General features: G+C 59.3%; 1 protein-coding gene across 1 annotated transcript; it reads left to right on the forward strand.

Annotated features, from left to right (window-relative positions):
* The first annotated feature begins 1,444 nt into the window (after positions 1–1,444).
* FIGNL2 (fidgetin like 2) lies at positions 1,445–20,783 on the forward strand. The gene is made up of 2 exons (XM_074564963.1): positions 1,445–1,532; positions 17,177–20,783. The coding sequence occupies exon 2, from the start codon at positions 17,188–17,190 to the stop codon at positions 19,372–19,374; it is 2,187 nt and encodes a 728-aa protein (XP_074421064.1). The 5' UTR covers positions 1,445–1,532; positions 17,177–17,187; the 3' UTR covers positions 19,375–20,783.
* The last annotated feature ends 5,647 nt before the right edge of the window (positions 20,784–26,430 follow it).

The raw sequence follows: 26,430 nt of genomic DNA on the forward strand, positions 1-26,430 counted from the left end.
GAAGCAGGGGTTCGGAGAGCGCAGGCGAGGTGGCTGCGGGGCTTTCTTGGTGTAAACCCACCCCAAAAAAGTGAATTTTTGAGCCCGGAGAAGGGAGCATCCCACCTCCCACCCCAGCCCCGCTGATCCCAGGCTGAGCAAAGACTATACTGGTCCAGAGAGTTTTTGGTGGTGTGGATAATGCTTTAATAAACGGGTTGTCCTGTGGACACCTCCCATCGACACAGTATCCTTGGGGCAACTGTTTTATTTTTGCATGGTAAACTAATAGTAGGAAAGTATTCCAGGTATTCAGGATTCCTCTGAGCACGGCTCAGCAGCTGAGGACCCAGCCCGCGGCTCCCCGCAGGCCGCGGTGGGGTCCCTGGGGGGTACGGCAGGGCCGGAGCTGGGGTGCAGGGGTCAGGGGGCCGGGGACCAGGGTGGCGGGATATTGGAGGCTGGTGCAGAAGTGGGGCAGGGGGACGGGAGGCACAGGGCTGGGGTGCAAGGACGCTGGATGCCGAGCACATGGCACCGGGATGCCGGGGTGGGGGAGGTCGGGGTGCAAGGGGAATGGGATGCAGGGGTGCTAGAAGCGCGGGGTCCGTGGGGGCCGGGATGCTGAGGTGCAGGAGGATGAAATGCACGGGGGCTGGGGTGCACGGGGTCTGGGATGGTGGGGTGCAGGAAGGCCAGGTGTGCGGTCGCTGAGACGCTGGGATGCAGGGGGTCGGGGTGCACAGGCACTGGGATGCCGGGGTGTAGGGGGTCGGAGTGCACAGGTGCTGGGGTGCAGGGGGTCGGGGTGCAGGGGTCGGGGTGCGCGGGGCTGGGACGCTGGGGTTGTGCGGGGGTGCGGGGGTCAGGGTGCAGGGTGCCGGGATGCCGGGGTCGTGCGGGGGTGCAGGGGTACGGGGGTCGAGGTGAGGGGGTGCGGGGGTCGAGGTGAGGGGGTGCGGGGGTCGGGGTGCACGGTGCTGGGACGCTGGGGTTCTGCGGGGGTGTGGGGGCCGGGGTGCATGGTGCCGGGATGCCGGGGTCGTGCGGGGGTGCAGGGGTACGGGGGTCGAGGTGAGGGGGTGCGGGGGTCGGGGTACGCGGTGCGGGGATGCCGGGGTCGTGCGGGGGTGCCGGGGTGCCGCGATGCCGGACTCGGCCTCCCGCTCCTCCGCTCCGCCTTTGTGCGGGGCCGTTGCCGGCCGGGCAGCGCTGCCGGCGCGGGGCCTGTGCCGGCCCCATCCCCGCTCTCGCCGCGGGGCCGCCCCCCGCCTCCTCCCGCCCCCGCCGCGGCCCAGGGGCTGCTCCGCTCCGCCGCGCTCCGCTCCGCTCCGCCCCGCCGCGCCGCGGGGGCGGGCCGTGGGCGGCTGGCGGGGGGGGGGGCCGGCCCCGGCCCCGGCCCCGGCCCCGGCCCCAACCCCAGCGCCGGCCCCAGCCCCAGCCGCCCGCGGGCCGCCGCGCCGCCCCGCATTGTCCGGGCGGCAGCGGCAGGATGCGGCGCCCCGCACGGCCGCCCGCCGCCGGGCTGCGCTAGGGCCCGCCGGCATGAGGAGGTGAGTGGGGGACGGAGCGGGGGGTGGGACGGGGGACACCGGAGCGGGGGCGGGCAGGGACGGGGCCGCCTCCTGCGCCGCCGGCCGAGCATCCCCCGCGCCGCCCGGGCTGCCCCGCTGCCGGCGGAGGCGGCGGCCGCCCGCCCCGAGATCCGCCGAGTGGGGGTTTTGGGGAGAAAACAGCCGCGGGGGGGTGGGGGGGGTGGTGCTGCCGGTAACCCAACCCCTCCCGGGGGACCGGGCATCCCCCGCCGCCTCGGCCTTTGCCTTGCCCCGAAAAGGGTACGGGGAGCCCCGGGCAAACGTGCTCATGACATGAGCCCCCCGGCGGGGGCAGCGCAGCGGGCGGACCTGGGGGGCGACCGGCCCCGGTGGCTCCAGAGGCTCCCATGGCCAGAGGGGTGTGTGCAGCAGGGGGGACTGACCGTCCATCCAACCATCCAGCCAGCCATCCCTCCATCCAGTCATCCATCCAGCCATCCACCCACGCATCTGTCCAACCGTCCGTCCGTCCATCCATCCATCCTTCCATCCAATCATCCATCCAATCATCCATCCAGCCAACCATCCTTCCATCCAGTCATCCATCCATCTATCCAACCAGCCACCTATTCATCTGCCTGTCCATCCATCCATCCAGCCACCCACCCACCCATCCATCCAACCTTCCTTCCATCCCTCCATTCATCCATCCCTCCATCCACCCACAGCCCAGGAACAATGTGCACTCCCCTCGGCCGCTGTCACACGTCAAGCGCACGCTGGAGCACTCACCTTCAAAACAGTGGTGGTGTTGAGGAGCTGATGGCAATTTTTAATTGGGGGCTTTGCCTGAAAGATAAGATCCTTTCCTTTTGCTTTTTTCTTCTTTTTTTGAAGTGTTCTTTTTCCACTTGGGGGACAAAAGGCACTTGGCAAAAAAACCAGAAGGGTTTAAGAGTGGCCTTATCCCGTGTCTTCCAGCACCGGTTCTCCTGGGTTTGGGGACACCGTGTGCTGGTTTTCATCGTTCCTAGTTTCACTCTGCGATCACAGAAATGAACGTTATCTTTAATTGGACCTGGTTTTGCAACAAACAGATTTCAGGGGTGCGAATGTGCTGAATTGAGTTCCTAAGAAGAGAACTTGGGCGCGCGCGGTGTTTCGTTGGGATGCCTGCTCTCTGCGGACGGTGCGTGAATACAATAATAACGGCTCAGAATTGATTTACGGATCCCATGCATGGGAATTGCCGGGGTTTTTCCCTGCTTTCCTTCCCATGTGCTGGCTGGGTCCCGGCTCCGGCGATGACAGGGCGCTGGGTTTGCGGTCCCTGGGTGCCGGTGCGCGGCTCCAGAGCCTGTTTGCTCTCAGAGGTGGTTCTGAATTAAACATTTCTGCGGGGGCTGAGGCCCAGGAGTTGTTTATCACATTAAACATTTGTTTTAGCTCTCTTTAGGAGAAGTGTGTTGACATTTTCTCTTGGGGGACTGCCGGGGATAATGAATGGCACGTACTGTATTGTGTTCCTCGGAAAGCCGCGGGATCCTGCAATAACATAAACACCCCTGGCTGAATTCATCCCGGATCTGAGAGGAATGGGCTCGGTGTTTACATCAGTGCCGGTGCTGAGCCGCAGCTCGTGCTTCAAGTTTATTATTGATTATGAAAACCTCCCTGTTAATACTTGTCAGATATGTTTTTGGTTTTTTTTTTTATATTTTACTGCCGACAGCTGCAGTTTTGCTCCCTGCTCCATGCGGGTGAAGCTGTCGGGGGGGAGCGGGTCGCGCCGGCTGGGTCTGGGGGTGGCGGGGCCCGGAGGGGAGCAGCCCCGTCTCTCCCCGCTCACGGTTCCTCCTCGCTGGAGCGGGGAAGGGTTTCGCCGCCGCCTTTGTTCTCCCACCGAGCCCCCGCCGCATTCTTCCCCTTTTGCCATTATCATTTTGGTTAAACAGAAAGGCAAGTTGTGTACCATATGGATCATGTTAACAATTGCTTATCTGGAGCTGGTGTTTTCTCCTCCCTCCTTTTCCCCCGGCCCTTTTCTCCTCTCGGAGATCCGGCTTGGGGCTTTAACAGCATCTTGGGCTTGGTCCCGTAGCCCAAACCTCTCCTCTTGCGTCCCTCGGAGTTGATCCCCTAAGTTAAAACACGGAATAAACGCTGCTGAGAAATCTCCCAAAGCGGTTTTCCCCGGGTGCTCTGAAACACAACAAACTGGGGGTGAAGGAACCAGCGTGTTTTCCGTCGTAGGTTCTCGCCTCTTGCCGGCAACGGGTTTCTCCCCCCGCTGCAGCGGGGGCCGCGTTTGCCTTTATTTGCAGAAGGCCAGGAGATGATCCCGGAGCCGCTTTGCTTGTTTGTGCCGTGTTTTTCCCAAATCCCCACTCCAGGCTGCTCCCAGACCTGTATCGAGCTGCCTGAGGAAGGGGACTACGAGTTTTGAGCCCTCACCCCCTTGAGCATCCGTCCTCTGCTCGGGGCACTTCAGCAGCCACTGGGGGAAAAAAAGAGGAAAAAAAGGAAAAAAAAAAAAAAAAAAAAAAGGCTGTTATTTTGGGTGCCCAAATACAGATGTGAGGGCCTAACCTTAGGCCAAGGGAGTGGCCACCGGGTCACTTCATCCTCCTCCTCCTTCCCCCGCGGAAAAAGTAAACACAAAAGCCTCCCGGAGCATTCGCCTCCAAAGCCGGTATCGCATCCCGCAGCAGCGCCGGCGGATTAGAAGGAATAAACCGATTCTGCACAGCACATCGTCACCTCCGTGACGACAGCATCTCCAGCGTCCTTAAAAAAATAATTCCTGGAAGGAGCCTGGGAGCGTGTGCCGTGTCTCGCTGGGGCGTGAAGATGCTCTGGGCTTTATTCGTATTAATTATTTTCGCATCCTCCTAGTCGAGGAGATATTCCCGAGCGTAGAAATGCCACCTCCAGATTTTTCTGCAAATGGCCAAATGTTCCCATTTCTTCCCTTCTCTCCCTGCTTTTCTAAGGGTTTGGGGTTTCACCACCTCCCTGCTTTCGTTCCTGCCGCTGGGCGGAGGTGGGTCGTGCGTAGGGCAGGAGAAATCCCTCCATCCGCAGCGAATGGCAGCAGATGCGGGAGCGCCGGATTTGAGTGAGGATTCCTAAAGGGAATTTCCGGGCAGATGACATTAATGCATCTAGAGAAGCGATAGTGACCCTTGCGTGACGCTGACCCTTGCGTTTATGCCATTGTAAACACTTTTCAGTTATGTTTTTTGAGCTCCAGTGATGATGTGGCTGGGAGCAGAGCTTTGCTGTTGGACGGGGTGCTCGGGGCGGCACGTTTTGTCATCCTGGGGCAGATCCCGTCGCGTCTGGCCAAATCTCAGCCGGAATTTTGCAGCCTGCAAAGAAAGCTCCAGGCTCGCGGCTCGGAGAGTCTCGTTCGCTCGGTGCGCTCCCTTGCTCCGCTCCGGCCGGCTGGGGCGCCCGTGAGGCCGGTCCTTCTTTTCCTGCTTTTTTTTTTTAGTAAAATAAAGATGTTTTTCTGCCTTTTGGGGCGTGCTGGGTAATGCATGCGTTTAGCGACTCTGTGGTGCTCTGGCTCCAGAAGGCTCGTCCCTGGTGCTGGGTCACCGGCGTGTGTGGCCGAGCATCCGTCACTCTCGTCCCAGGGGACACACGTGCGAGCGGTGGCACCAGCTCCCGGTTGAAGGGAGCCCTTGGGACTCCGTCAGACTTTATTAGTATCAAGCAGGAGCATTCCCATTGCTGGCTCAGCAGCCAAGCAGGGAATAAACCAGTTCTTCCCAGTGCCAGCCCAGGCAATCCATAGAGTCATAGAATCATGGAATCGTTGAGGTTGGAAGGGACCCTTCAGATCATCGAGTCCAACCATCAACCCAACACTGCCCAAACCACCCACGTCCCTCAGCTCCACGTCTACCTGGCTTTTAAACGCCTCCAGGGATGGCGACTCCACCCCTTCCCTGGGCAGCCTGTTCCAACGCTTGATAACCCTTTCGGAGAAGAAATTTTTCCTAATATCCATCCTAAACCTCCCCTGGCACAACTTGAGGCCGTTGCCTCTTATCCTATCGCCTGTCACTGGGGAGAAGAGACTGACCCCCACCTTTCCCAGTGCTGAGGAGCAGTTTGTCCCCTTGCAAGGTCCTGCCGCCGCAAGTTCGTTGCTGCGATTACTTCTGGTATATTTTCCTGTTGGTTTTTCCTTTGGACTTGGCTTGGTCTCGTGCTCTGGGCTGGCGGGATGGGCTCTCCCCCTTTTTCTCTCTCATGCTCTGAGCCCTGGGCAGGATTGCGGTGCTTTTTCTGCTGCAGGAACCCCAGTCTGGGTTTGCAGAGGATGCTGGTGCCCAGCAGACCTGCCCGGGGCCGTCAGCCTGGGCTCAGCGATCCGCTGATGGGAGCAAGAGTTGGAAGTCAGCACCGGCTCTCCACAGCAAAGTTTATTTTGCTGTGTAACGAGGGTGTTGTAAAATCTCTCTCCTGGCCTTGTGGCCTGTCATCAGCTGAAGTTAATGTTGGTTAAATTGTACAGATCACTAGCACAATTTTTCCTCCGGTGGTGCATGCCTTGGGTCGCTTATCAGCAGCCCCTGATCTTTACTGGGGCCCTAATAAACCCTGCCAAGGCCTCGCAGATGCTGCTGGCTTGGAGCTGGGAGCAGGGGAGGGCGCAAATTAAAGGTTTTCTTCCTAGCACCTTTCTCCCGAGGACAGACAACTCAAGCATGTAAAAACCAGGCATTTTATTGAATTACAGTGATGTCATTGTGGCCTGTGATGTGGTGGTGCCTGGGGCCCCTCGCCCTGGGGCAGGGTGCTGGGATGCACTCCCTGGCGGGATGCTGGGGTGTGGTCCCCAGGGAGGGATGCTGGGATGCACTCCCTGGCGGGATCCTGGGGTGCATTTCCCAGGGAGGGATGCTGGGATACACTCCCCAGTGGGATGCTGGGGTGCGTTCCCCAGGGAGGGATGCTGGGATGCACTCCCCGGTGGGACGCTGGGGTGTGTTCCCCGGTGGCATCCTGGGGTGCATTCCCCAGGGAGGGATGCTGGGGTGTACTCCCCAGTGGGATGCTGGGATGCACTCCCTGGCGGGATGCTGGGGTGCGTTCCCCAGGGAGGGATGCTGCGGTGTGGTGCCTTGGACCGGGATGCCGTGGTGCGCTCCCTGGGGTGGGGTGCTGGGGTGCGCTCCCTGGGGTGGGGTGCTGGGGTGCATTTCCAGGGCGGGATGGTGGGATACATTCCGAGGGCGGGATGCTGGGGTGCGCTCCTGGGTGAGATGCTCGGCTGGGGGAGGTGTGGTACCCAGGCGAGTGTTTTCCCTCAAAAGATGAGCGCGCCACTTTTTTTTCTCCTTTTTCCCCCAAGAAAGTGAAAACTAATGTCAAGACAAATTGCACTTTAACCCACACTTGTCTTGCCTACAAAAAAAAAAGCTGAATAATAGCTGAATAAGTACCCCTTTCCCTGCCCCAGCCGCACTCGGAAGAGGAGCCTGCTCCTCACAAAGAATTTGCTGTGTAAATAGATGAGAGGTGCGGCGGCGGCACCAAGCTGGAGGGGACTCGTGGCATCAGGGGACGCTGGAGCCCGTGTCCTCTCCCTGTGATTAATCTTTCCCGGCATTGCTTTAGGGCTCTGAAGAGCAGCGGGACTGGCTGCCGGGCGGCTTTGTCTGCTGCCTCGGCTCTGCCGCCACGCGGGGACGGTCCCGTCAGAGGCTGTTTCTTTCCTTTGGAAAGAGTCTCCGAAGCACTTGACTCTGCTCCTCACGTCCTGCTGCCTCCCGGAGCGGGATAATGTGGGTGTAATTGATGGCGAGAGGACTAATGGCTGCAGAAATGTGTAATTAAAGGCCAGGGGTGACGTGCGGCGAGGCTGTGCTGTGTGCGGGAGGTTAGAGAGGTTGAGTGTGTTTTGAAGGGCTTGTCCTGCCCGTCCCGCCTCGGGAGGGCAGGTCACCCCGCTCGGGGTGTCCCATGTGCCCTACGCCGTGTGTCACGGGGGGGAACACCGTGGGGACACTGGGGACACACACCGGGCTCCCCTGTTGGCCCAGCAGAGAGCTGTGTGTGCCGCAGCCCCCCAGCTGTGGGTGTGAGGGTTCAGGGGTGGGGGTTTTTCTTGCCCATTTTGCCATCGCTGTGACTGGATCTGGAATTGCCGAATCCCTGGGACTGGCCCCGTCCTGCCGGGATGCTCCAGCCCCGTCCCGGCTGTTTCCGGAGCATTGCATCCTCCTCCCCACCACCAACGCCGAACCGGGCCATGTGTTGCAAAGATAAATCGGCTAAAATGCCGGCGTGCCGCGACTTTGCCAGACCCGGCTGTGCTGTCGGAATGAGGCAATGACTCGGAGCCCGCGCTCTCCCCCCGGGGAGCTGGTCCCGGCGATGGGTAGGACGCCGTGCCCGGGGCGGGTTATGGCAACCCGAGAGCACGCCGCGGTGCCGGCTCCGCGTGTGCCGCTGGTGGGGACACGGTGGCACTTCCTTGTGTTACACTTTGTGGCTTCACGCTCTTAGAAGAACGGGTTTTAGCAGCTGCGATGAAGCACCAACAACATAAAAATACACTGGGGGCAGGAGATTTGGAGATTTATTGGAGAGGCCACCAAATAATGATATTTAAGAGACACCTTTTGAAGAGTTGTCCCTATTTTCCGCCGGGTCAATGAGAGGAACCTCTGTGCAGCGCGAGCCGGGTGCTCGGCCACAGACGCTGTTGGGCAGCGCTCCCAGAACGAATATCTGCGGGTATAAAGATATTTCCATTTCCGTTTCCATCGCCCCCGGCTCAAGCAGCGGGGCAGGGCCGCAGCCTGGCCGCTGCTCGGTGCGCACCAGGTACGAGCTCCAGAAATAACGTCGTGATGGATCTGACCTTGGGCTGTTCGTATCCTCCTCCAACAAGGTGATTACTTTTTAATGAGTGGCTGCTGAAAAGGGAGGCAAATGAATTATTTCTGCTGTAGGATTAGCTCTAGGAGCCTGCAGCGACGCGGCCCCGATCGATAGGCTCTCGCACGGAGCCAGCCCGGCACCAGGCTTCTCCCTGATTTCCCGGCGATGCCTTCGCCCCGACGCTGCTCCCACCTTATTATTCTTTATTCTCTTTTTTTTTTTTTTTCCTTTGGAGCAGCGGCCCTGTAGTGGCGGGTTGAGGGGTTGGCACCCTGCGCTGCGTAATTATAGGTAATGATAATTGGCTTGTAATAGCCAGGTATCTGTGCGAACTCCCAGGGCGCAGAAGGCGGGAGCCGAGCTCCGAGTGTGGCACCCGGGTCCCCGAAGTCGGGGTCCGTCCATCCGTCCATGCGGACGGCAGAGGGGAGCCGCAGCCTCGGGCGGGGATGGGGGCAGCAGTGTCAGCAAAGAAAGAAGCCAAAAAAAGGGGACTTCTGGAAAATCCATTAGTGAATGGAGTGCAGGAGGGAGCTGGGCTTTTCAGGCTGCTGGGGCGGTGTTTAAAAAAGAATCCGTGAGTCAAAAGGCTTGTGAAAACAAAAGCCACCGAGAGAGGCCTCCCCCAGCCCAGCGCCGGGGCTGCGGGTGCCGAGGGCAGGGAAGGTGGTCCCCAGGGATGGGGACGGGGTCCGTCATCCCACAGGGTGTGCGGCGGGGACGCATGGGGACCGCCAGAACGGAGATGCAGAAATGATGGAAAAGAGAAGTTTTTTTTTTTTTTTTTTTTTTTTTGGCTTAATTCCCTGTGGAGTGCGCTGCCCGGCAGGGCACCGAGGCGGAAAATACAACCGCTCTGTGCAGCGCTGGGTAGGGCTGGGAGGCTCCCCAGAATTAGAGTTAATTAAGATTGATTCGTTCTGTGGAGGGGATGAGCTGGAGCGTTGCTGCTACCGCTGCGGACAGGCTCTAGCGCATGGGGCAAATTATCTCCTCGCCGCAGCCCATCTCCCGTGGCCACCGCAGCCGCCGACACCGACCCCGGCCCAAGGCCAGGTGTTGGAGAAGACAGACCAGGGGCAGGTAGCTCCTGCCTTGGCTTTTGCGCCAAGGTTAGAGTTCGTTATTGGAGCTTTATCAGGAAAACCAGCCGGAGAGGAGAGGGCTTGGGCAGGGGTGGGGGGGTGCCCGGTCCCTGGGCCCCTTCCCTGGCTGCAGAGCATCTCCTGTGCTTCATGACCTTCATCCAGGCGCTTGTGGGAAGACGAAATGTAATGGCAATGCTTTCTTCTTGGAAAAATAAGTAATTTAAAATTGTTTTCAGCCTTCCGGGGTTTATGTGTGTATCAGGGTTCATAGCCCCCGCCCACAGGGTCTGCCCCCGGCGTGCTCAGCGCTGGGTGGGCGTCAGGCCGTGTTTTCCCCGGGGTGCAGCAGCTGGGCTCAGCATCCATCCCTGTAACGTGGTGGCTTTGCTTCTTCTCATGCTGTTGTAGAGCAGATCCCAGAGGTTGCATCCCCCGGGCATCCCCCCCGCCCCCCCGCAACATCCTCCTGCACAGCATCACGGGGCGCTGGCTGGGGCGCCCCAGGTCCTCCTCCTGCGGGGCCAGGGGGGCTGGGGCAGTCCCTCTCAGGGGGGTGGGGTGAATCCTGATGGGTCTCAACAAGTGGTTTTGAGTGAAGATCAGGACAAGGAGTTTTTCAGAGCAGCTTCCGTCTGTCTGTTGACAGCCCCGGCTAAGCGGCTTCTGTAGGAGCAGAGGTGGAGATGGTATAAAGACCCCTTTCAAACTATTTCTCTACATCCTCCAGTAGACCACGTGGATATGCGTCTGCACAGCCAAAATCTCCACAGGTGGTTTCACGTGGCATGTTTCTAGATGGCTTTCAGGAGGAGATGGCCGTGGTCACGTCTGTGCCAAGCCCAAGTGGGAGAAGCAATGTCCTCGCCTTGCCGCATCCTCCATCTCCCCATGGGTCAGGGACAGAGGCAGGAGGCGAAGTCCTGATGCCCGCGTGGGACCGGGTGGTGGGACCGGGAGCTTCAGGGCGTGCTCACCACGCTTGCTGGCCTGGCCGTTGTTAGGCAGATCGCATGCAGATTGGGTCCATTCGACCTCCTGACCTTTTTATGGGGCCACCTCTGTTTGGGGAAATGGTTCTGCTGATTAGAAATGGATTTTCCCCTCTAATGTAATCCTCCAAAAATGGGCTGGGTCCAACCCAGGCCCCGGGGAGCTCATCCTGCGTCAAGGAATGAAATTTTGGTGGAGGTCTTTGGTCCTGACAGGGATCTGAGCAGCACCCAGGGGCCATGGCGCCCTTCTCCAGGGCAAGCTGAGGTTTCTCCTGCACCTTGAACACCTGCCCTAAGAAAACCTTGAGGGCTGGTGGACTTCAGTGACCTGAGTGCCCAGTGATGCTCTTGCTAAAAACCCCCTTCCTACTTAAGATCTGTCCTTCAAGCAGTGGTCTGGTGGAGATCACAGCTGGAACGTCGCCCCAAGGAACATCCTATGGCAGACGAGGCGGTTTGGGGCAGGAGAATATCTGCTGGAGGAGCAGCAAGAGCTTGGCCGAGAGTGGGAATCCTGTCGGAGGGAGCCAGGTTTTGCACGTGCTGAAGCACCCCCGTGGCAGGGAGCGGGCAAGATGGTGATGGATTAATGTGATAATTAACCTTTTGGGTTTAATGTTGGTCTTCAAAGCACTGGAGGGAGTACAGGTGGCAGGAGCAGGGAGGGTTGGAGCAGTCCCACCTTTCCGTGGTTTGTAGACCCAGGCAAATAGTTCAGCAGTTTTCTCCGTGTTTTGGGGGAGGGTGCGAGGCTGAAGCCCAGATCTCGGCCAGGCCTGAGCGGTCTATGAGACCAGGGACAAGTGATGTTAAGAAAAATATAAATAGCAACGAAGAGGCTGGGTTGTTGTTTATTTTTTTTTGGCATTCTTTTTAGGTCCCTTTTATTGCTACTTTTTCTCCCATCCATCTTATATTGAAAGGTGGAGCAAAATCCTCAAATCCACTAAGTGCATCAGCTCGTTATTAATAATATCCAGATTTTATCGCCGTATTCCCTCATTCTGGGGGTTCCCAGGGCCACACGCCGCGTACAGTTTCCTCCCGGTGACATTTAGCTGAGAGTTCCTCCTCCCGCGGTGACAGATGGGTGATGCTCAGCTGCTGCCAGGCTGAGCGGATCCATATTAATTTTTCATTTGCTGGCGGGGTCCTAGAGCAGGACAGATGGGCGATGGCCCGTTGGTCACTCCCGGTCCGGGCTGGTGTCCAGCTGCTCTGCACTTGATATATGAGTGGACAGAGCGGATGCTGGAGCCGTCGGCCGGGGCTGAGGCCGTTTCTCCTGGGGGTGGGGAGAGGGCACGGTGGGAGTTAGCCTAAATCCTTTTAACATATGTACATTGACCCTGCTCTGATTGCAATACCATCCTGCGCTTTGTCGGCACCGATTAGGAGGGGACGGGGAATGCGGCAGACAAAGAACTGCGGCTCCCCGATGGATTTGCCAAACCACCCAAATTCGCCTTAGGAAACTTGGTGTTTGCGCTCCGGCAGCGCGCCACGGGACGGGCCGCCCAGCGCCGGGTGGCAGGGGAGGGATGGAAACCTCTCACCCTTCGCAGATGCTGCCAGGTATCGCGCCTGGGTCGTACCACGTCTAAGTGTGGCTTTGGGCTCCCCTTGGCCTGGTCCTGGCTCCGGGACCAGCTCTGCCCCCGCTGTAAATCGCTGCCTTTAGGCTGTTTTGCCTATTCTGGCCCCGCCGCATAGGGATTCCCTAGGGATGAGCGGTATCTGGCTTAAATGTGTGTATCAACATGCAGAAATGTGGCTATAACCTATAGCATTAATGCTAAAACATTTCAGAAACATTGCCACAACCCTCAAGTCCACAGCGAGTGTGAATGGAGGATCTGCACGGGTTATAATTCTGATTTATAGCTGTGAATTGACTTGCGGTAATGCCGTTGCACTTTGCCTACGCTGCTCTTCGGAGGCAGGGATGAACCCCAGCCCAGGACAAGCTCCTGGCCGCAAAAGCTGAAAAGATTGTCAGGAAATGCCTCATTAAAAAAGAAAAAGCCATTCCCCTGCCTCCCATTCACTGGGCGGACTTGGGAGAGTCTCTTCTCTCCTCCGGCATTTTTTTCCTGGCTTGCCTTTAGCCTCGAAGATGTCGCTGCTGATGCAAGACCTGCAGCATCTCCGCGCGGACGCGGGCACCTCTCGCTGCCACGGATCCAGCTGCAAAGCTGTCGGTGCAGGAGTTGCGGTGACGGGAGGCTGCGTTCCTGCTGGGGGTGCTTGGTCCAGGTCCTGGCGGGACCCACCGTCAGATGCTGGTAACAAAGTCCAGCCCAGAAGATCCATCCCACGCAACATCCCCGACAGGGGAGGTCTCTGTTAGCAGGGCTTGTCAGGGCTCTAGGCAGCGCCTGGGGAAGGCTGGGCTGTGAAACGGGACTCTCAGTATCCAGCTTTGCTGTTTCTTGGCCCAAAGTTCGCACATCAGAGAATTAAAAAGCTGGGAATTTGGGCAGAGCCAGGAACTGGGACGGCTCTCCCTGCCCGGCAAGCCGATGGCATCGGGCTGTGCTGCTGCGGCTAATTTGCAGGGATAATGCAATGGCTCAATGTCTTTTGAAAAAGGTATAAGTCCTCCAAGCTGGCAGCTCTGCAGAAAAAGGAGCCGTCGGTGTTCAAACCAGCAAGACGGCGGCGGTGCAAGCGCAGCATGGTGGGGGCGGCTCATCAGCTCCTTCCTGCCCCGGGGAGCCCAAGGGCGGCAGCACCGGCTCCCTCCCAGGCGCTGGGACGCCGAGGGGTTGTCCCAGGGGACGCCGGGGCGCATCCAGCGCCACTCGCTGCCATGCTCCGCCGTGGGGACACCTCGTGCAGGGTCCCGGGGGCTCGGCTGGGTTTAAACCCTAGAGCATCCTCAGCTGGAGCACGTTTGCTTTGGCACACTCCCCTCTCCGCCCTCGCCCTCCAAATCTATTCAGGCCCTCTCCCGATCCCCCCGGGGATGCTGGATTGCTGCGGCCATCCCACGTGCTGCCTGCAGCTCATCTCCGCGTCCGCCCGCGGGGGTTTCGCTGTGCGTTTTGCCCTGCACCGGCGCGAGCGATGGGTGCGTGGACGTGGGGCCGGGACGTACAGGATGCGTGTACACGGGTGCTCTGCGGCCGAGGTTCTGGGGACGAGATATCTGTGCTCCAACAAAGGCGGCCGGCGCCGGGATGCTGCGGGGGCCAGAGCTTTTCCCGGGGAGGGCTGGGGGGCGGCGACGGGGTTGGGGGGGGGAGAACGCACCCCATCCCCAACCCCGAGCCGTTGGACACCCTCAGCGGTGCGCCCCGCTAAAAAGCTCCCGAACAAAAGCCCAGTTCAGAGTCGCTGCTGAATAGATTAACAAGATTTCCATAATTAGGGCGGGTGGGAACAATAGGATTCTCCCCTGCCCAGCCCCCCCTGCCCGCCTTTGTCTTGCGCTGGGGGATAATGGGCAGCAGCGAGGGTGGGAACTGGCCCGGCCATTTGGTCACTGGACAGTAATTTTCTCACACTGCCAAGGGGAGCATTGAAACATCTGTCCCACTCCGCCGCCTCATTCACGTCCCATTTCAAACCCCTGACAACTTCTCCCTGCCCGCCCGCCCTCCCCCTCCGCCTGGTTTTCCAGGGTGCGACGGGGCTTTCCGGGGGTTTTGGCTTTTCTTCTCCCAAATGCATCTCGTCTTTAAAGGGGGCGGATGGAGGCGGGTTCGCTTCTCCATCCTTTTGCGCTCAGGGTTGCTTTGGAGGAGCAAACCCGTGCCCAGGCATCCCCCCCCGCCCGTCTTCTCGCAGCGGCTTCGCCCTTTTGCCATCATGGTGGGCTTCCAGCCGCACGCCACGGCCTCGGCCGCCCTCTTAGAAGAGCAGTTCCCATCCCTGTTTTTAGCCGGTGTCAGAGCAGCAGGGTTCGGGATTTGGTGTCCATCCCTGCCATGGGGAAAAGCTGGGGGCTGCTCAGAGACATGAGCGTCAGCGTGTGGGGGTTGTGTCCAGGGGTGTGAAGCTCAGGCTGCCGCGTGCCGTGTTGCAGAAGATGGACGTAGGGTTGCTTGGGCGATGGGCTGCCAGGTCACCCCTTCCCCAGGAGGGACAGTGAAGGTGTCCGTGCCTCGTCAAGGGCAGCTTCAGAAGAAACAGCCTGGAGCGGGGCCAGAGGAGGCCCCGGAGACGCTGGGAGGGCTGGAGCCCCTCTGCTGTGGGGACAGGCTGAGAGAGCTGGGGGGGTTCAGCCTGGAGAAGAGAAGGCTCCGCGGAGACCTTCCAGCCCCTTCCAGTCCCTCAAGGGGCTCCAGGAAAGCTGGGGAGGGACTCTGGAGCAGGGAGGGGAGCCATGGGACGAGGGGGAAGGGTTTTACACTGCAAGAGGGAGATTTAGGTGAGATCTGGGTAAGAAATTCTTGGCTGTGAGGGGGGTGAGCCCCTGGCCCAGGTTGCCCAGAGAAGCTGTGGCTGCCCCATCCCTGGAGGGGTTCAAGGCCAGGTTGGACGGGGCTTGGAGCAACCTGGGCTGGGGGAGGTGTCCCTGCCCAGGGCAGGGCGGGGGATGAGATGATCTTTAAGGTCCCTTCCAACCCAAACCATTCTGAGATTCTCTGAAATGCTGCCGGGCTTTGCTGGTTGTGGTGGTGGCGTCTCTTTCCTGTCGCGCTGCTCCGCACCGAGCCCCGTGCCGTGGCAGAGGCTGGGGCAACGGGCCACCTCCCAGGCGCCTCCCAAACCCCTTCCTCCTCCCCGAGCCCCTGCTTTTGGAGTCTCGGAGTCTGCTTTTGCAGACTGTATTTTTGGAGGAGCGTAAGGAGTGCCCCTGCGGTGCACTGTGCGCTGCTGCAAGGATGGAAACTCCTGGTGCTATAGTCCCTTCCCAAAAAAAAAAAAAAAAAAAAAAAAAAAAGAATCTTATTCCTCCTGGAGTCATCCAAACCCTCATTTTCCCCCCTTTCATAGCTCCTCTGTGCCTTGTGCTCGCAGGCAAAAGGCTCCGTCCCTCTGCGCCCAGCCAGGCCCCCGTACGGCGTGGGGAAGAGCTGCTGCCGGAGCGCGGGTTTATTGGGCAGCGTTCGCCTTTGTGTTCGTTAAACTGGGCCCTTTCCCGCAGGCTGCGGTGGCTGTCTCCGTCTGAGCCCTTATCTACCGGGAGCACTTTAATAATGGCCAGTAAATGCAGGGAGGATGCCGGATAAAGCCGCGCAAAGCCGCCATTTAAATCCTCTTGTGTAAGTTTGATATCCAGAGTGGAAGTACAAATGCCATATAAGTCAATTAAAGCATTAAGTAATCTAATTGTGCCGTGGTCACAAAGTGGCTTAAAGGCTGAGAGAGGCGAGTGAATGGTGCACAAGGTCCCTGCTGCAGCCGTCCCCCGGGGCTTTGGGCATAAGGGCGGGGGGACGGGGGGGACCCGCGCTGGGGGGGGTGATGGGGGTCACTGCCACCACCCCCTGCAGGCACTCGGGGGCCACCCAGTTTTTGAGGGCTGGAGGAGGAGAGGGTGACGCTGACCTCGGCATCCCCATGCTGCGGAGCCGTGGGGTGACAAGGGATGGTGACGCAGGGTCTGTGGGGTGACAAGGCCATGGGGGCATGGTGTCACAGGGTCTGTGGGGTGACAAGGGATGGTGACGCAGGGTCTGTGGGGTGACAAGGGATGGTAAGGGATTGTGACGCAGGGTCTGTGGGGTGACAAGGCCATGGGGGGCATGGTGTCACAGGGTCTGTGGGGTGACAAGGGATGGTGACACAGGGTCTGTGGAGTGACAAGGCCATGGGGGGGATGGTGTGACAGGGTCCGTGGGGTGACAAGGGATGATGATGCAGGGTCCGTTGGGTGACAAGGGATGGTGACGCAGGGTCCGTGGGGTGACAAGGCCGTGGGGGGCACGGTGTCACAGGGTCCGTTGAGTGACAAGGGATGGTGTGGCAGTGTCCGTGGGGTGAGCAGGGACCCCCGGCAGGTCCTGCAGAGCCCCCCCGGGATGCGTTTCCCACCCGCCGCCATTGCAGCCCCGGTGCAGGGGTGGGTCCAGGCACGGCCGTGGCGTTTCTGCCTTCCCCTTCGCTGAGGAAGGTGTTTCAGCGGGGCCACGTGCAGCCCGGCCATACCGGTGCCGATGCCGGGGGGTGGGCAGAGGGATGCGGCAAAGGGCAGCTTCCCACCTGCAGGCGCGCGTGTGGGCAGTGCAGCCCCTATTTCTCCGTCCACCTGGCTACGCGCTATTAATACGCTATTAATATTATACGCAATGTATTTATAATATTATGGTTATACCCTGCTCCAGGTGGAGCGTCTCAGGGCAGGGTCGTTCTCTGGCTGTGCATGCCGATACTTGGCACCACGGCGCTGCTGATGGCACTGGGGGGGGGGGGGCTGCACCCTTTGTATCGCCTTGGCTTGCCGTGGTTTGGTGACCTGAAAATTCCGGTCTGCTGGACGACGCGACCATCAAAACCCGAGCTGGCTGGGTTCTCTGCGATGCTGCTGCTTGCTGTTCCTGGCGGGTATTTGCACCGGTGGTGGCCGAGGGGATTTTGGCATGAAAGGTGCGTGACTGAGAGCACGCGTTTGCAGTCAGGAGGTGCAGCGTGGTCCAGGAGGATTGGTGGGATTTGGAGATGCTCCGTGCAGAGAGGCGCTTGTCCCTGTTTCAGTGGCCTCACCCTGCCCCGTCCTGTCCCCCCCCAGGTCTGTCGAAGATGCACTGGTCACCAGAGCATGCCCAGTCCCTGAACCAGTGGCCGGAGCAGCACCTCGACGTCTCCTCCACCACCTCCTCGCCAGCCCACAAGTCCGACCTCTACCCCAGCACCCGCCAGCGCTTCAACTACGCCTGGGCCAACGACGACATCTCGGCGCTCACCGCCTCCAACCTCCTCAAGAGGTACGCCGAGAAGTACTCGGGGGTGCTGGACGCGCCCTACGAGCGCCCGGCGCTGAGTGGCTACGGGGATGGAGCCTTCGGGCCAGTTAACGGGCAGAAGGGGGATGGGGAGCCCTGGCCGGTGGCCCACGGCTCCGATGGCGCCTACCCCCTGACCCCCATCCACGATGGCCTCCCTGGCACCAAGGGGGTGGTGCCGCCCGCCATCCCGCCCAGCGGCAGCGCCATCGGGCTCGGCGGCTCCCCTGTGGTGTCCGCCAACCTCGCCGATCCCATGTACCCCGGCAACTCCTGCGGAGGAGCCACCGCCAGCTCCGGTGGGCTTGGGTCATCTCAGGAGTACCCCTCAGGCTACGGCGGCACGTACTTGCCCTCCAGCTACTGCACCCAGCCAGCAGCAGCGCTCCCCCCCACACACCCCTCGGGGCTCCTGCAGCCCCCACACCCCTCGCCCGCCCTGGTGCCGGGCTACGGCTCCTCCGGCCCCATGTACAACTACGCCGCCGGCAGTTACCCACCGCAACCGGGCTACGGGACCATCCACCCGCCCCATCCCTCCGCGTCCTACCTGCCCTCTGGCATCGCGGCACCCACCCCCATCCCAGCCCCACCACCTGCCGCCCGCCCCCCTGGGGTCCCCGGCTATGGCTACCAGGGTGCCGGCTTGGCCCCCCTGGCTGTGCCGCCCCTGGGCACCGAGGCGGCGGGTGCCCTGAAGAGGAAGGCTTTCGACATCTCCGGCGGGGAGGACGAGGGGGAGGGCAGGTATAGGAAATACAGCTACGAGCAGCCAAAGTCTCCCTACCCCATGTCAGACAACGGTGAGTGCCGGGGCAACGGGTTCAGCGGCAGCGCCGAGTCCCCCCAGGTGGCCTTCAAGCCCGGGAAGCGGCCAGCGGGAGCCGGGAACGCCGAGGAGCACGCCGGCAAGTATGGTGGGCAGCCGATGAAGAGTATGGTCTCACCGCCCTACAGCGCTGGGGATGCTCCGCTGCGGCCGGCAGAGCCCTTTGAGAAGTTCAGCCCCCCCCTCGCCAACGGGGAGCGGGTGGCCGAGCCAGGACCCCCCTTCCCGCTGCGGCTGCCCCAAAAAGCTCCAGTCTTTGGCAGCCCACCGGTGGAGGAGCAACCCAAGAATGTCGACCCCCTGGTCTTGGAGCTGGTGAACACCAAGATCGTGGAGCGGGGGCCGCCCGTGCAGTGGACGGACATTGCTGGGCAGGTCTCTGTGAAGGCCACCATCGAGGAGGAGCTGGTGTGGCCCATCCTGCGTCCCGGCGCCTACACTGGGGCGAGCCGGCCGCCCCGAACCATCCTGCTGTTCGGTCCCCGCGGCACGGGGAAGACCCTGCTGAGCCGGTGCATCTCCACCCAGCTGGGCTCCACCTTGCTGAAGCTCAGTGGGACAGCCCTGCTCTCCACCTGGAAAGCCGAAGCCGAGAAGATCCTGCAGACCGTCTTCTTCGTGGCCAGCTGCCGGCAGCCTGCGGTCGTGCTCATCACTGAGGCCGAGTCCTTGCTGGTGGCCCGGGCTGGCGAGGACGGCAGCCAGGTGAGCAACCTCAAGTCCCAGCTCCTCTCCTACCTGGACAACGTGGCTACCTCATCCGAGCAGAACGTGGTCATCATCGGGACCACCTCCCGGCCTGGCAGCATGGACGAAGCTTCCCACCGGCGCTTCGCCAAGCGGTTCTACATCTCCCCGCCGGACAGCATCGCCCGGCGGCAGATCCTCCATCACGCCCTGGCTCAGCAGAGCTCCTGCCTGAGCGAGCGGGAGATGGCCTCCCTGGTGCAGCACACGGAGAGCTTCTCGGGCAGCGAGCTGGTCCAGCTCTGCCAGCACGCCGGGGCCACCACGCTGCACGGTTTGCCGGGCCAGATCCAGCCCACCTCCTACCAGGACTTCGAGAAGGCCTTCTGCAAGGTCCGCCCCGCTGCCTCCCAGAAGGAGCTGGACTTGTTCCTGGAGTGGGATAAAATGTACGGCACCAGGCACTGATGGCGCGGCATCGGGGGGCTGGGGGCGCGGGGACGGACCCTTCGCCCCAGCCCGGGGCTCCGAGGCCGGTCTGGGGACTTGGCCGATGCCCACGGGGTTTGGGAGGGGCCGGGTTGGGGTCTCCGGTTCTCCCCGGGAACGCGCCGGGGCCAGACTCCCCCCTCCCCAAGCGCAGGAGACCCCCCGGGCAGCCCTGACGGCAGCTCCGATATCCCTCCTCTTTTCCATTTTTCGGACTCAGCCGGGCTTTTCCTCTCCTTGGATTTTCGGCAGCCGTCGCCCACGGAACTCAGGATAACCTATTTATTATTTTCCCGCTCATCCGTCCCTGGACCAGCGAGCAGTGCCGGAGGCGCCGCAGGGTCCGGCTTTCCGGCGTCGGATGCACGAGCTCCCTCCCCCGCACCCCCCCATCTACCCAGAGGCTCGATGATTATTTTTATTGATTGCTTTTATTGTTCCTAACAGAAATACCTCGGGCGTCTTTCGAGCAAAGCAGCCCCTCGCACAGGCACGAGCAGCCCGGCAGCAATGTCCTGCGTCGGGGAGGGGGGAGCGGGGAGGGGGGGGGACACAAAACGGGGCTCGGGGCGGGGAGGGGGGTGGGTGGTTTGGAGTAAAAAAAAAATGCTGTAGATTGTTTAATATACTAGACTTGGGTTTTTATTTTTGTAAGGTATGTAGTATTTTTTGGGTTTGTTTTTTTTTGTTTTCTTTTTAACTACTCAGGAAAAGAATTACCTCAGACAAAAAAAAAAAAAAAAAAAAAAAGAATGTGTTTTTAAAAACTCTTTTTATCTTCTCAGAAAAGGAAAAAGAGATTTTTAAGAGTTTTCAGACCTGGGACAAAGCTGCCTCGTGCGTTTCCTTCCAAAATAAGGGTGGAGGAAGAAAGAAAAGAAAAAAAAACAAAACTTGAAGCTGTTACAAAGATGAAAGTTGAATGTATTTTGGGTGCTTCTCACATATGCTATGCCATAATTTTATTTTAATTTTTTTTTTTTTTTTTTTTTTTTTAAACCATTGTTATTATAGCGTTTGGTGGAGTAATGTGTCTTCAACGGAAAGAGTGTTAGTGCCGTAGTTCGGAAGCTGTCGCCAGCGCCGCTTTTGGATCAGGCTGGGTCCGTCGCCCTCCGGCGTCTCCGGCCGCATCCCGGGGCTGGGGACCCGGGGGAGGGGGGCGGGGGGGGGGGACACCCACCCGGGGCCCCTCTCGCTGACCGCCCTCGGGTGCAAAGCTGCGTTGCACAGAGCGTGGACCCCCCCCGCACGCCCACCTCACACCCCCCCCTCCCCGCCTCGCATCGCTGGGTGGGGCCGTTTTTTTTTTTTTCCCCTAATTCCAAAAAAAAAAAACCTATTTTTTTTTTTTATTATTTTTTTTTTTTTTTAGACCTGTATATTGTGCCGGGGGGAGCTCGGAGCAGCCCCCCCCCCCCCCCCCCCGCCATAACCTCAGGGTCTGTACACACACGCCGAGGGGACGCACCCCCCCCCCCGACAGGGGTCTGTCCCCAGGCCCCATCGCATTTGGGGCGTTTTTCCCCCTTTTTTTTTTGCAGTTTCCCACTGAAGCGGGGGGGGCGGGGGAGGAGGGAACAGGGGCGGGGGGGAACACACACAGACGTGTGCAGGCAGCTGCCTGCAGGCAAAGGGCATTACCTGGGCAGAACCCCCCCCCCAAAAAAGTGGTACTGGGCTCCTGAAGACTTTTTATTATTATTATTATCATATTTGACTTTGTACACTCTCTGTAACCATTTCTACCTCATTTTGCAACGTATTGTACATGAAAGTATTTAATTCATGTCTTATTAATGTCTGAAAAAGAAATGCTTTTGAGCTGTAATGGTCTACCTCAAGAAATACTGTATTTTAAAAAGAAAAGTATTACACAGTATTAAAGAGATTACACGAACGCCCGGCTGAGAGCCTGCGCTGCCCCCTCCCAGCCCTCCCTCCCCCGGATTTTTCAGCCCTGGGAGGGGGGAGGATGCAGCAGGGGACAGGAGGGACATGGGAGGGATATTACAGGGGTGGGGGTGTGGGGAGGGGGCATTAAAGGTTGGGGGTGGGGGGGATGTTGCAGCCAGGGGAAGGACAGAGCCTCAGTCGTCCCCCCCCCCCCATTAGGGGTGAAGGGGGGAGCCCATTGTGCCCCCTCCCCTCGTTAGGGGTGATGGGGGGGGGTCCCAGATGTACCCCCTCCCCTCATTAGGGGAGAAGGGGGGCTCCAGGTGAGGCCCCCTCCCCTCATTAGGGGTGATGGGGGGGGTGTCCATTGTGCTCCCTCCCCTCATTAGGGCTGTTGGGGGGTCCAGGTGTGCCCCTTTCTTCAGTAAGGGTGATGGGGGGGGGTCCAGGTGTGCCCTCCCCCGTTGGTGGTGATGGGGGGTGTGTGTGTGTGGGGGGGGTGTGTGTGTGTGTGTGTGTGTCCATTTGTGCCCCTTCCCACCTTAGGGATGATGGGGAGATCCAGGTGTGCCCCCATCTTGTTGGGGTGATGGGGGGGGTCTGGCTGTGCCCCCCCCCCCCGCCCAGCAGGGGCCACGAGGGGGGTTTTGCCAGCGCTGCCAGGCTGGGGGCTCTGCGCTCCGGTGTCTGGCCGGGGTTTGGTGCTGGGTTCGTTCCCTCTTTGCCACTTGGGTTGAATTTTTAGCTTTTTGAAGCTGCACTGCTTGCACCCGTACTGCTGCCCCCGCCCCCCCCCCCGCCCCCCCTTCTCCAAGTTGCACATAATTCGTGAATTATGGAGTGTTTATCTGTTTATCAGGAGGTTTGTGACATCCTCGTCCCGGTTTCTTTTTTGTGTGTGCGGGTGTGTGTCGTGGTTTCACTCCGGCTGGCAGCCGAGCCCCCTGCAGCCGCCCGCTCACCCCCCGGTTTGGACGGGGGAGAGAATCGGAAGGGTGGAAGCGAGCGACTCTCGCCGACGAGACCAGCTCCAGGTAAGTCCATAACCGGGGAAGAGAATCGCGGCAAAAAAGGCCGGCTGGGGGCTCGTTTTTGGGGCTCTTCGAAGCTGGGAAAAGCGGCCAGCCTGAGATGGTCCCCGGCAGCTCCGTGGGGCAGAGCCAGCAGATCTAAACGAGGTGTAAATTCCCCTCCCTGCCTCCCCCCCACAGAAGACGCCTTTCGGGAGCACCCACAAGCGGTGAGCGCCATCGGCAGTCGTCCCGCTCTCCAAGGGGCTCAGGAGCTCAGCTGTGGCTCCCACCCGGGAGAAGAAGGCTGTCCGCTCGGCCTCAGCCAGAACGGTGTGGGAACCGGGACCGAGCGCCCGCAGACACGCAGCCACCCCGGTCACCGGCTGCAGGGAGCGCTGGAGCCTTTCACCGGCAACGGGACGCGGCTGTGGGAACTGCCCCGTACGTTGCGAACAGGTAAATGACGTGCTCAGGCTGGTGGCGGAGCTGCGAGAGGAAACTGGAAGGTTAAGAAGCTTCCGGGAGGCTGAGGAAGAAATAGACTGGTGGAGCCAGGCTCTGCCCTCCTTGGAACCGAGGGTTGAGTTGGAGGCCTGTAACCAGTGGTGTCCCCCAGGGGTCAACACTTGGGCCAGTATCGTTTAACGTATTCATCAACGACCTGGACGAGGGGACGGAGTGTATGCTCAGCAAGTTCGCTGGTGACACCAAACCGGGTGGGGTGGCTGACACCCCAGAGGGCCGTGCTGCCATCCAGCATGACCTGGACAGGCTGGAGAGTTGGGCAGAGAAGAACCTCATGAGGTTCAACAAGGACAAGCGTAGGGTCCTGCATCTGGGGAGGAAGAATGTCAGGCACCAGTATAGGTTAGGGGTGGACCTGCTGGAAAGCAGCTCTGAAGAAAAGGATCTGGGGGTCTTGGTAGACAGTAAATTATCCATGAGCAAGCAATGTGCCCTTGTCGCCAAGAAGGCCAACGGAATTCTGGGCTGCGTAGGGAAGAGTGTGGCCAGCAGGTCAAGGGAAGTCATTCTCCCCCTCTGCTCTGCACTGGTGAAGCCACAACTGGAATACTGTGTCCAGTTCTGGGCTCCCCAGTTCAAGAGAGACAGGGAACTACTGGGGAGAGTCCAGCGTAGGGTAACAAAGATGATGAAGGGGTTGGAGCATCTCCCTTATGAGGAAAGGTTGAGAGAGCTGGGACTCTTCAGCCTGGAGAAGAGAAAGCCAAAAGGAGACCTTATTAACGTTGACAAGTATCTAAAGGGTGGGTGTAAGGAGGATGGAGCCAGACTCTTTTCAGTGGTTCCCAGTGACAGGACGAGGGGTGACGGGCACGAATTGGAATGTGGGAAGTTCTGATCGAATATGAGAAAAAACTTCTTTACGGCGAGGGTGACGGAGCCCCGGAACAGGCTGCCCGGGGAGGGTGTGGAGTCCCCTTCTCTGGGGGCTTTCGAGACCCGCCTGGATGCAGCCCTGAGCGACGTGCTCTGGGCCACCCTGCTCCGGCAGGGGGGTGGGACTGGGTGATCTCTAGAGGTCCCTTCCAACTGGGAAAAAAAAACTCCGTAAATTCTGTAATTCCGAAACAGAAACAGGAGCACCCAGCAGAAAGCAACTGGGATCAAGAGGCCCCTGTACCCTGCTCCTGGCAGGCAGAAGGCAGAAGCCTAAATGAAGGGAGTGAATGGAGGTGAGTTCACAGTCGGGGCAGTGGGCAAACCCTCTCCTTGCCCCCCCAGCACCTCTGAACAACAGCTATGAGGTGCTGGACGAGGAAGGCCAGTCGAACGAGGGTGTGGATGGTGGGCAATCTACACTAGAGACATCTCCGCAGTCAGAAAGGCGTACTGCCCGTTTCATCACCACACCCACAAGGAAGAAAAGAAGGGTTGTAGTCATTGGTGACTCCATCCTGAGGGGAACTGAGGGTCCAACACGCTGGGTAGACCCTCCTCACAGGGAAGTCTGCTGTCTTCCTGGAGCCCGGGATAAGGACGTTAACTAGGAAAGTCCCTACTTTGATACAGTCCTTGGACTATTACCCGTTACTGATTTTCCACGGAGGTGGAGATGCAGCTACAACTCGCCGACCAAGAACAATCAAAGGGGACTAGAGGGCCTTGGGAAGGGTGATGAGGGAGTCTGGGGCACAAGTCATTTTCTCCTCACTCCTTCTGGTTGCGGGTAGTGACACTGGAAGGAACAGACGCATCCAATCCATTAATACATGGCTCCATGGCTGGTGTTGCCACCACAATTTCGGGTTTTTTGACAACGGGGTGGCCTACACAGCACCGGGCTTATTGGCATCTGATGGGAAACACCTTTCTCAAAGAGGGAAGAGGGTCTTTGCCCAAGAGATTGCAGGGCTGACTGACAGGGCTTTAAACTAGATGTGAAGCGGGAGGGGGATGATAATATTAGGCTTGTCTGTGACAAGCGGTGGGAAAACACATCAGGGTTGGAGGGACGGGGCGCTAGGAAGGGCCTTCGACCTGTTGCCCTGAGGCATGCTGGGGATGCTCCATCACAGCCAAAGTCTTACGGAGATGAGCCAGGGGCTCCTGAGGTAGTCCAAGTCATCAGGGAAACACCCGAGAAACACCCCAAGGGGTGCTCCTCTAAGAAGGTGTCAGCCAACAGCCCGGCTGAGGTGCCTCTACAGGAATGCACGCAGCATGGGCAACAAACGGGAGGAGTTGGAAGCTACCGTGCTGCTGGAAGGCTACAACAGAGTGGCCATTACTGAAACCTTGTGGGACGAATCCTTTGACTGGAACGTGGCTATCAATGGCTACAGGCTGTTCAGAAGGGACAGGTGAGGAAGGAGGGGCAGAGGCGTTGCCCTCTATGTTAAGGACCGGATAGAGTGTGAAGACATGTCCCTAAAGAACAGCCAAGAGGAAGTCGAAAGCTTATGGGTAGGAATTAGAGGCCGAGGCAACATGGGGAACCTTGTGGTTGGTGTCTACTCCAGGCTGCCTGATGAAGGGGAACCTGCTGATGAAGCCTTCTTCCTCCAGCTACAGGAGGCATCACGCTTGAAGGCTCTTGTCCTGCTGGGGGACTTCTGCCACCCCGACATCTGCTAGAAAAGTGACACGGCGAGCTGTAGACGATCCAGGAGGTTCCTGGACTGCCTGGATGATAATTTCCAAAGACAGGAAACAGACAGCCCTGTCCGAGGGGATGCCATACTGCACCTCATAGTCACCAATGCCCGTGAGCTCATCGGGGATGTCAGGATTGGAGGTAGCCTGGGCTGCAGTGACCACGCACTGGTGGAGTTCACAGTCCGGAGGGATACGTGCCAGACGAGGAGCCTAATCAGGACCCTGAATTTTAGGAAAGCAAACCTCTGGCTCTTCAAGGAGTTAGTCAATAGGACCCCTTGGGAAACGGCCCTCAGGGACAAGGGGGCAGAACAGAGCTGGCAGATCTTCAAGGATGCTTTCCATAGAGCACAAGAGCTCCCGATCCCCAGGTGTAAGAAGTCATGTAAGAAAGGCAAGAGACAGGCATGGCTGAGCTGGGACCCACTGGTCAAACTAAAAGGCAAGAAGGAAGTGTGCAGGCAGTTCAAGCAGCATCAGGTGTCCTGGGGAGAGTATTGGGACGCTGCCCGGGTATGTAGGGACGAGGTCAGGAAGGCCAAGCCTTGCTGAACTTGGCAAGGGATGCTAAGAATAACAAGAAGGGCTTCTATAGGTACATCAACCAGAAAAGGAAGGTCAAAGAAAGCGTGCCCTCCCTGGTGACTGAGAATGGCAAACTGGTAACAACAGACGAGGAGAAGGCTGAGGTTCTGAACAATATTTTTGCCTCAGTCTTTACTGCCAGCCTCTCTCCTCACACCTCCTGGATTGAAGGACCGCAAGACGGGGACCTGCGGGACAAAGTCCCTCCCACTATGAGTGAAGACAAGGTTCGTGACCACCTGAGGAACCTGAACATACACAAGTCTATGGGACCTGATGAGATGAACCCCAGAGTCCTGAGGGAACTGGCTGATGTAGTTGCCAAGCCTCTCTCCATGATATTTGAAAAGTCGTGGCAGTCAGGTGAAGCCCCTGGCGACGGGAAATAGGGAAACATCGCACCCATTTTCAAAAGGGTAGA

The sequence above is a fragment of the Larus michahellis genome, chromosome 22 (assembly GCF_964199755.1).
Source record: "Larus michahellis chromosome 22, bLarMic1.1, whole genome shotgun sequence".
Lineage (NCBI taxonomy): Eukaryota > Metazoa > Chordata > Aves > Charadriiformes > Laridae > Larus > Larus michahellis.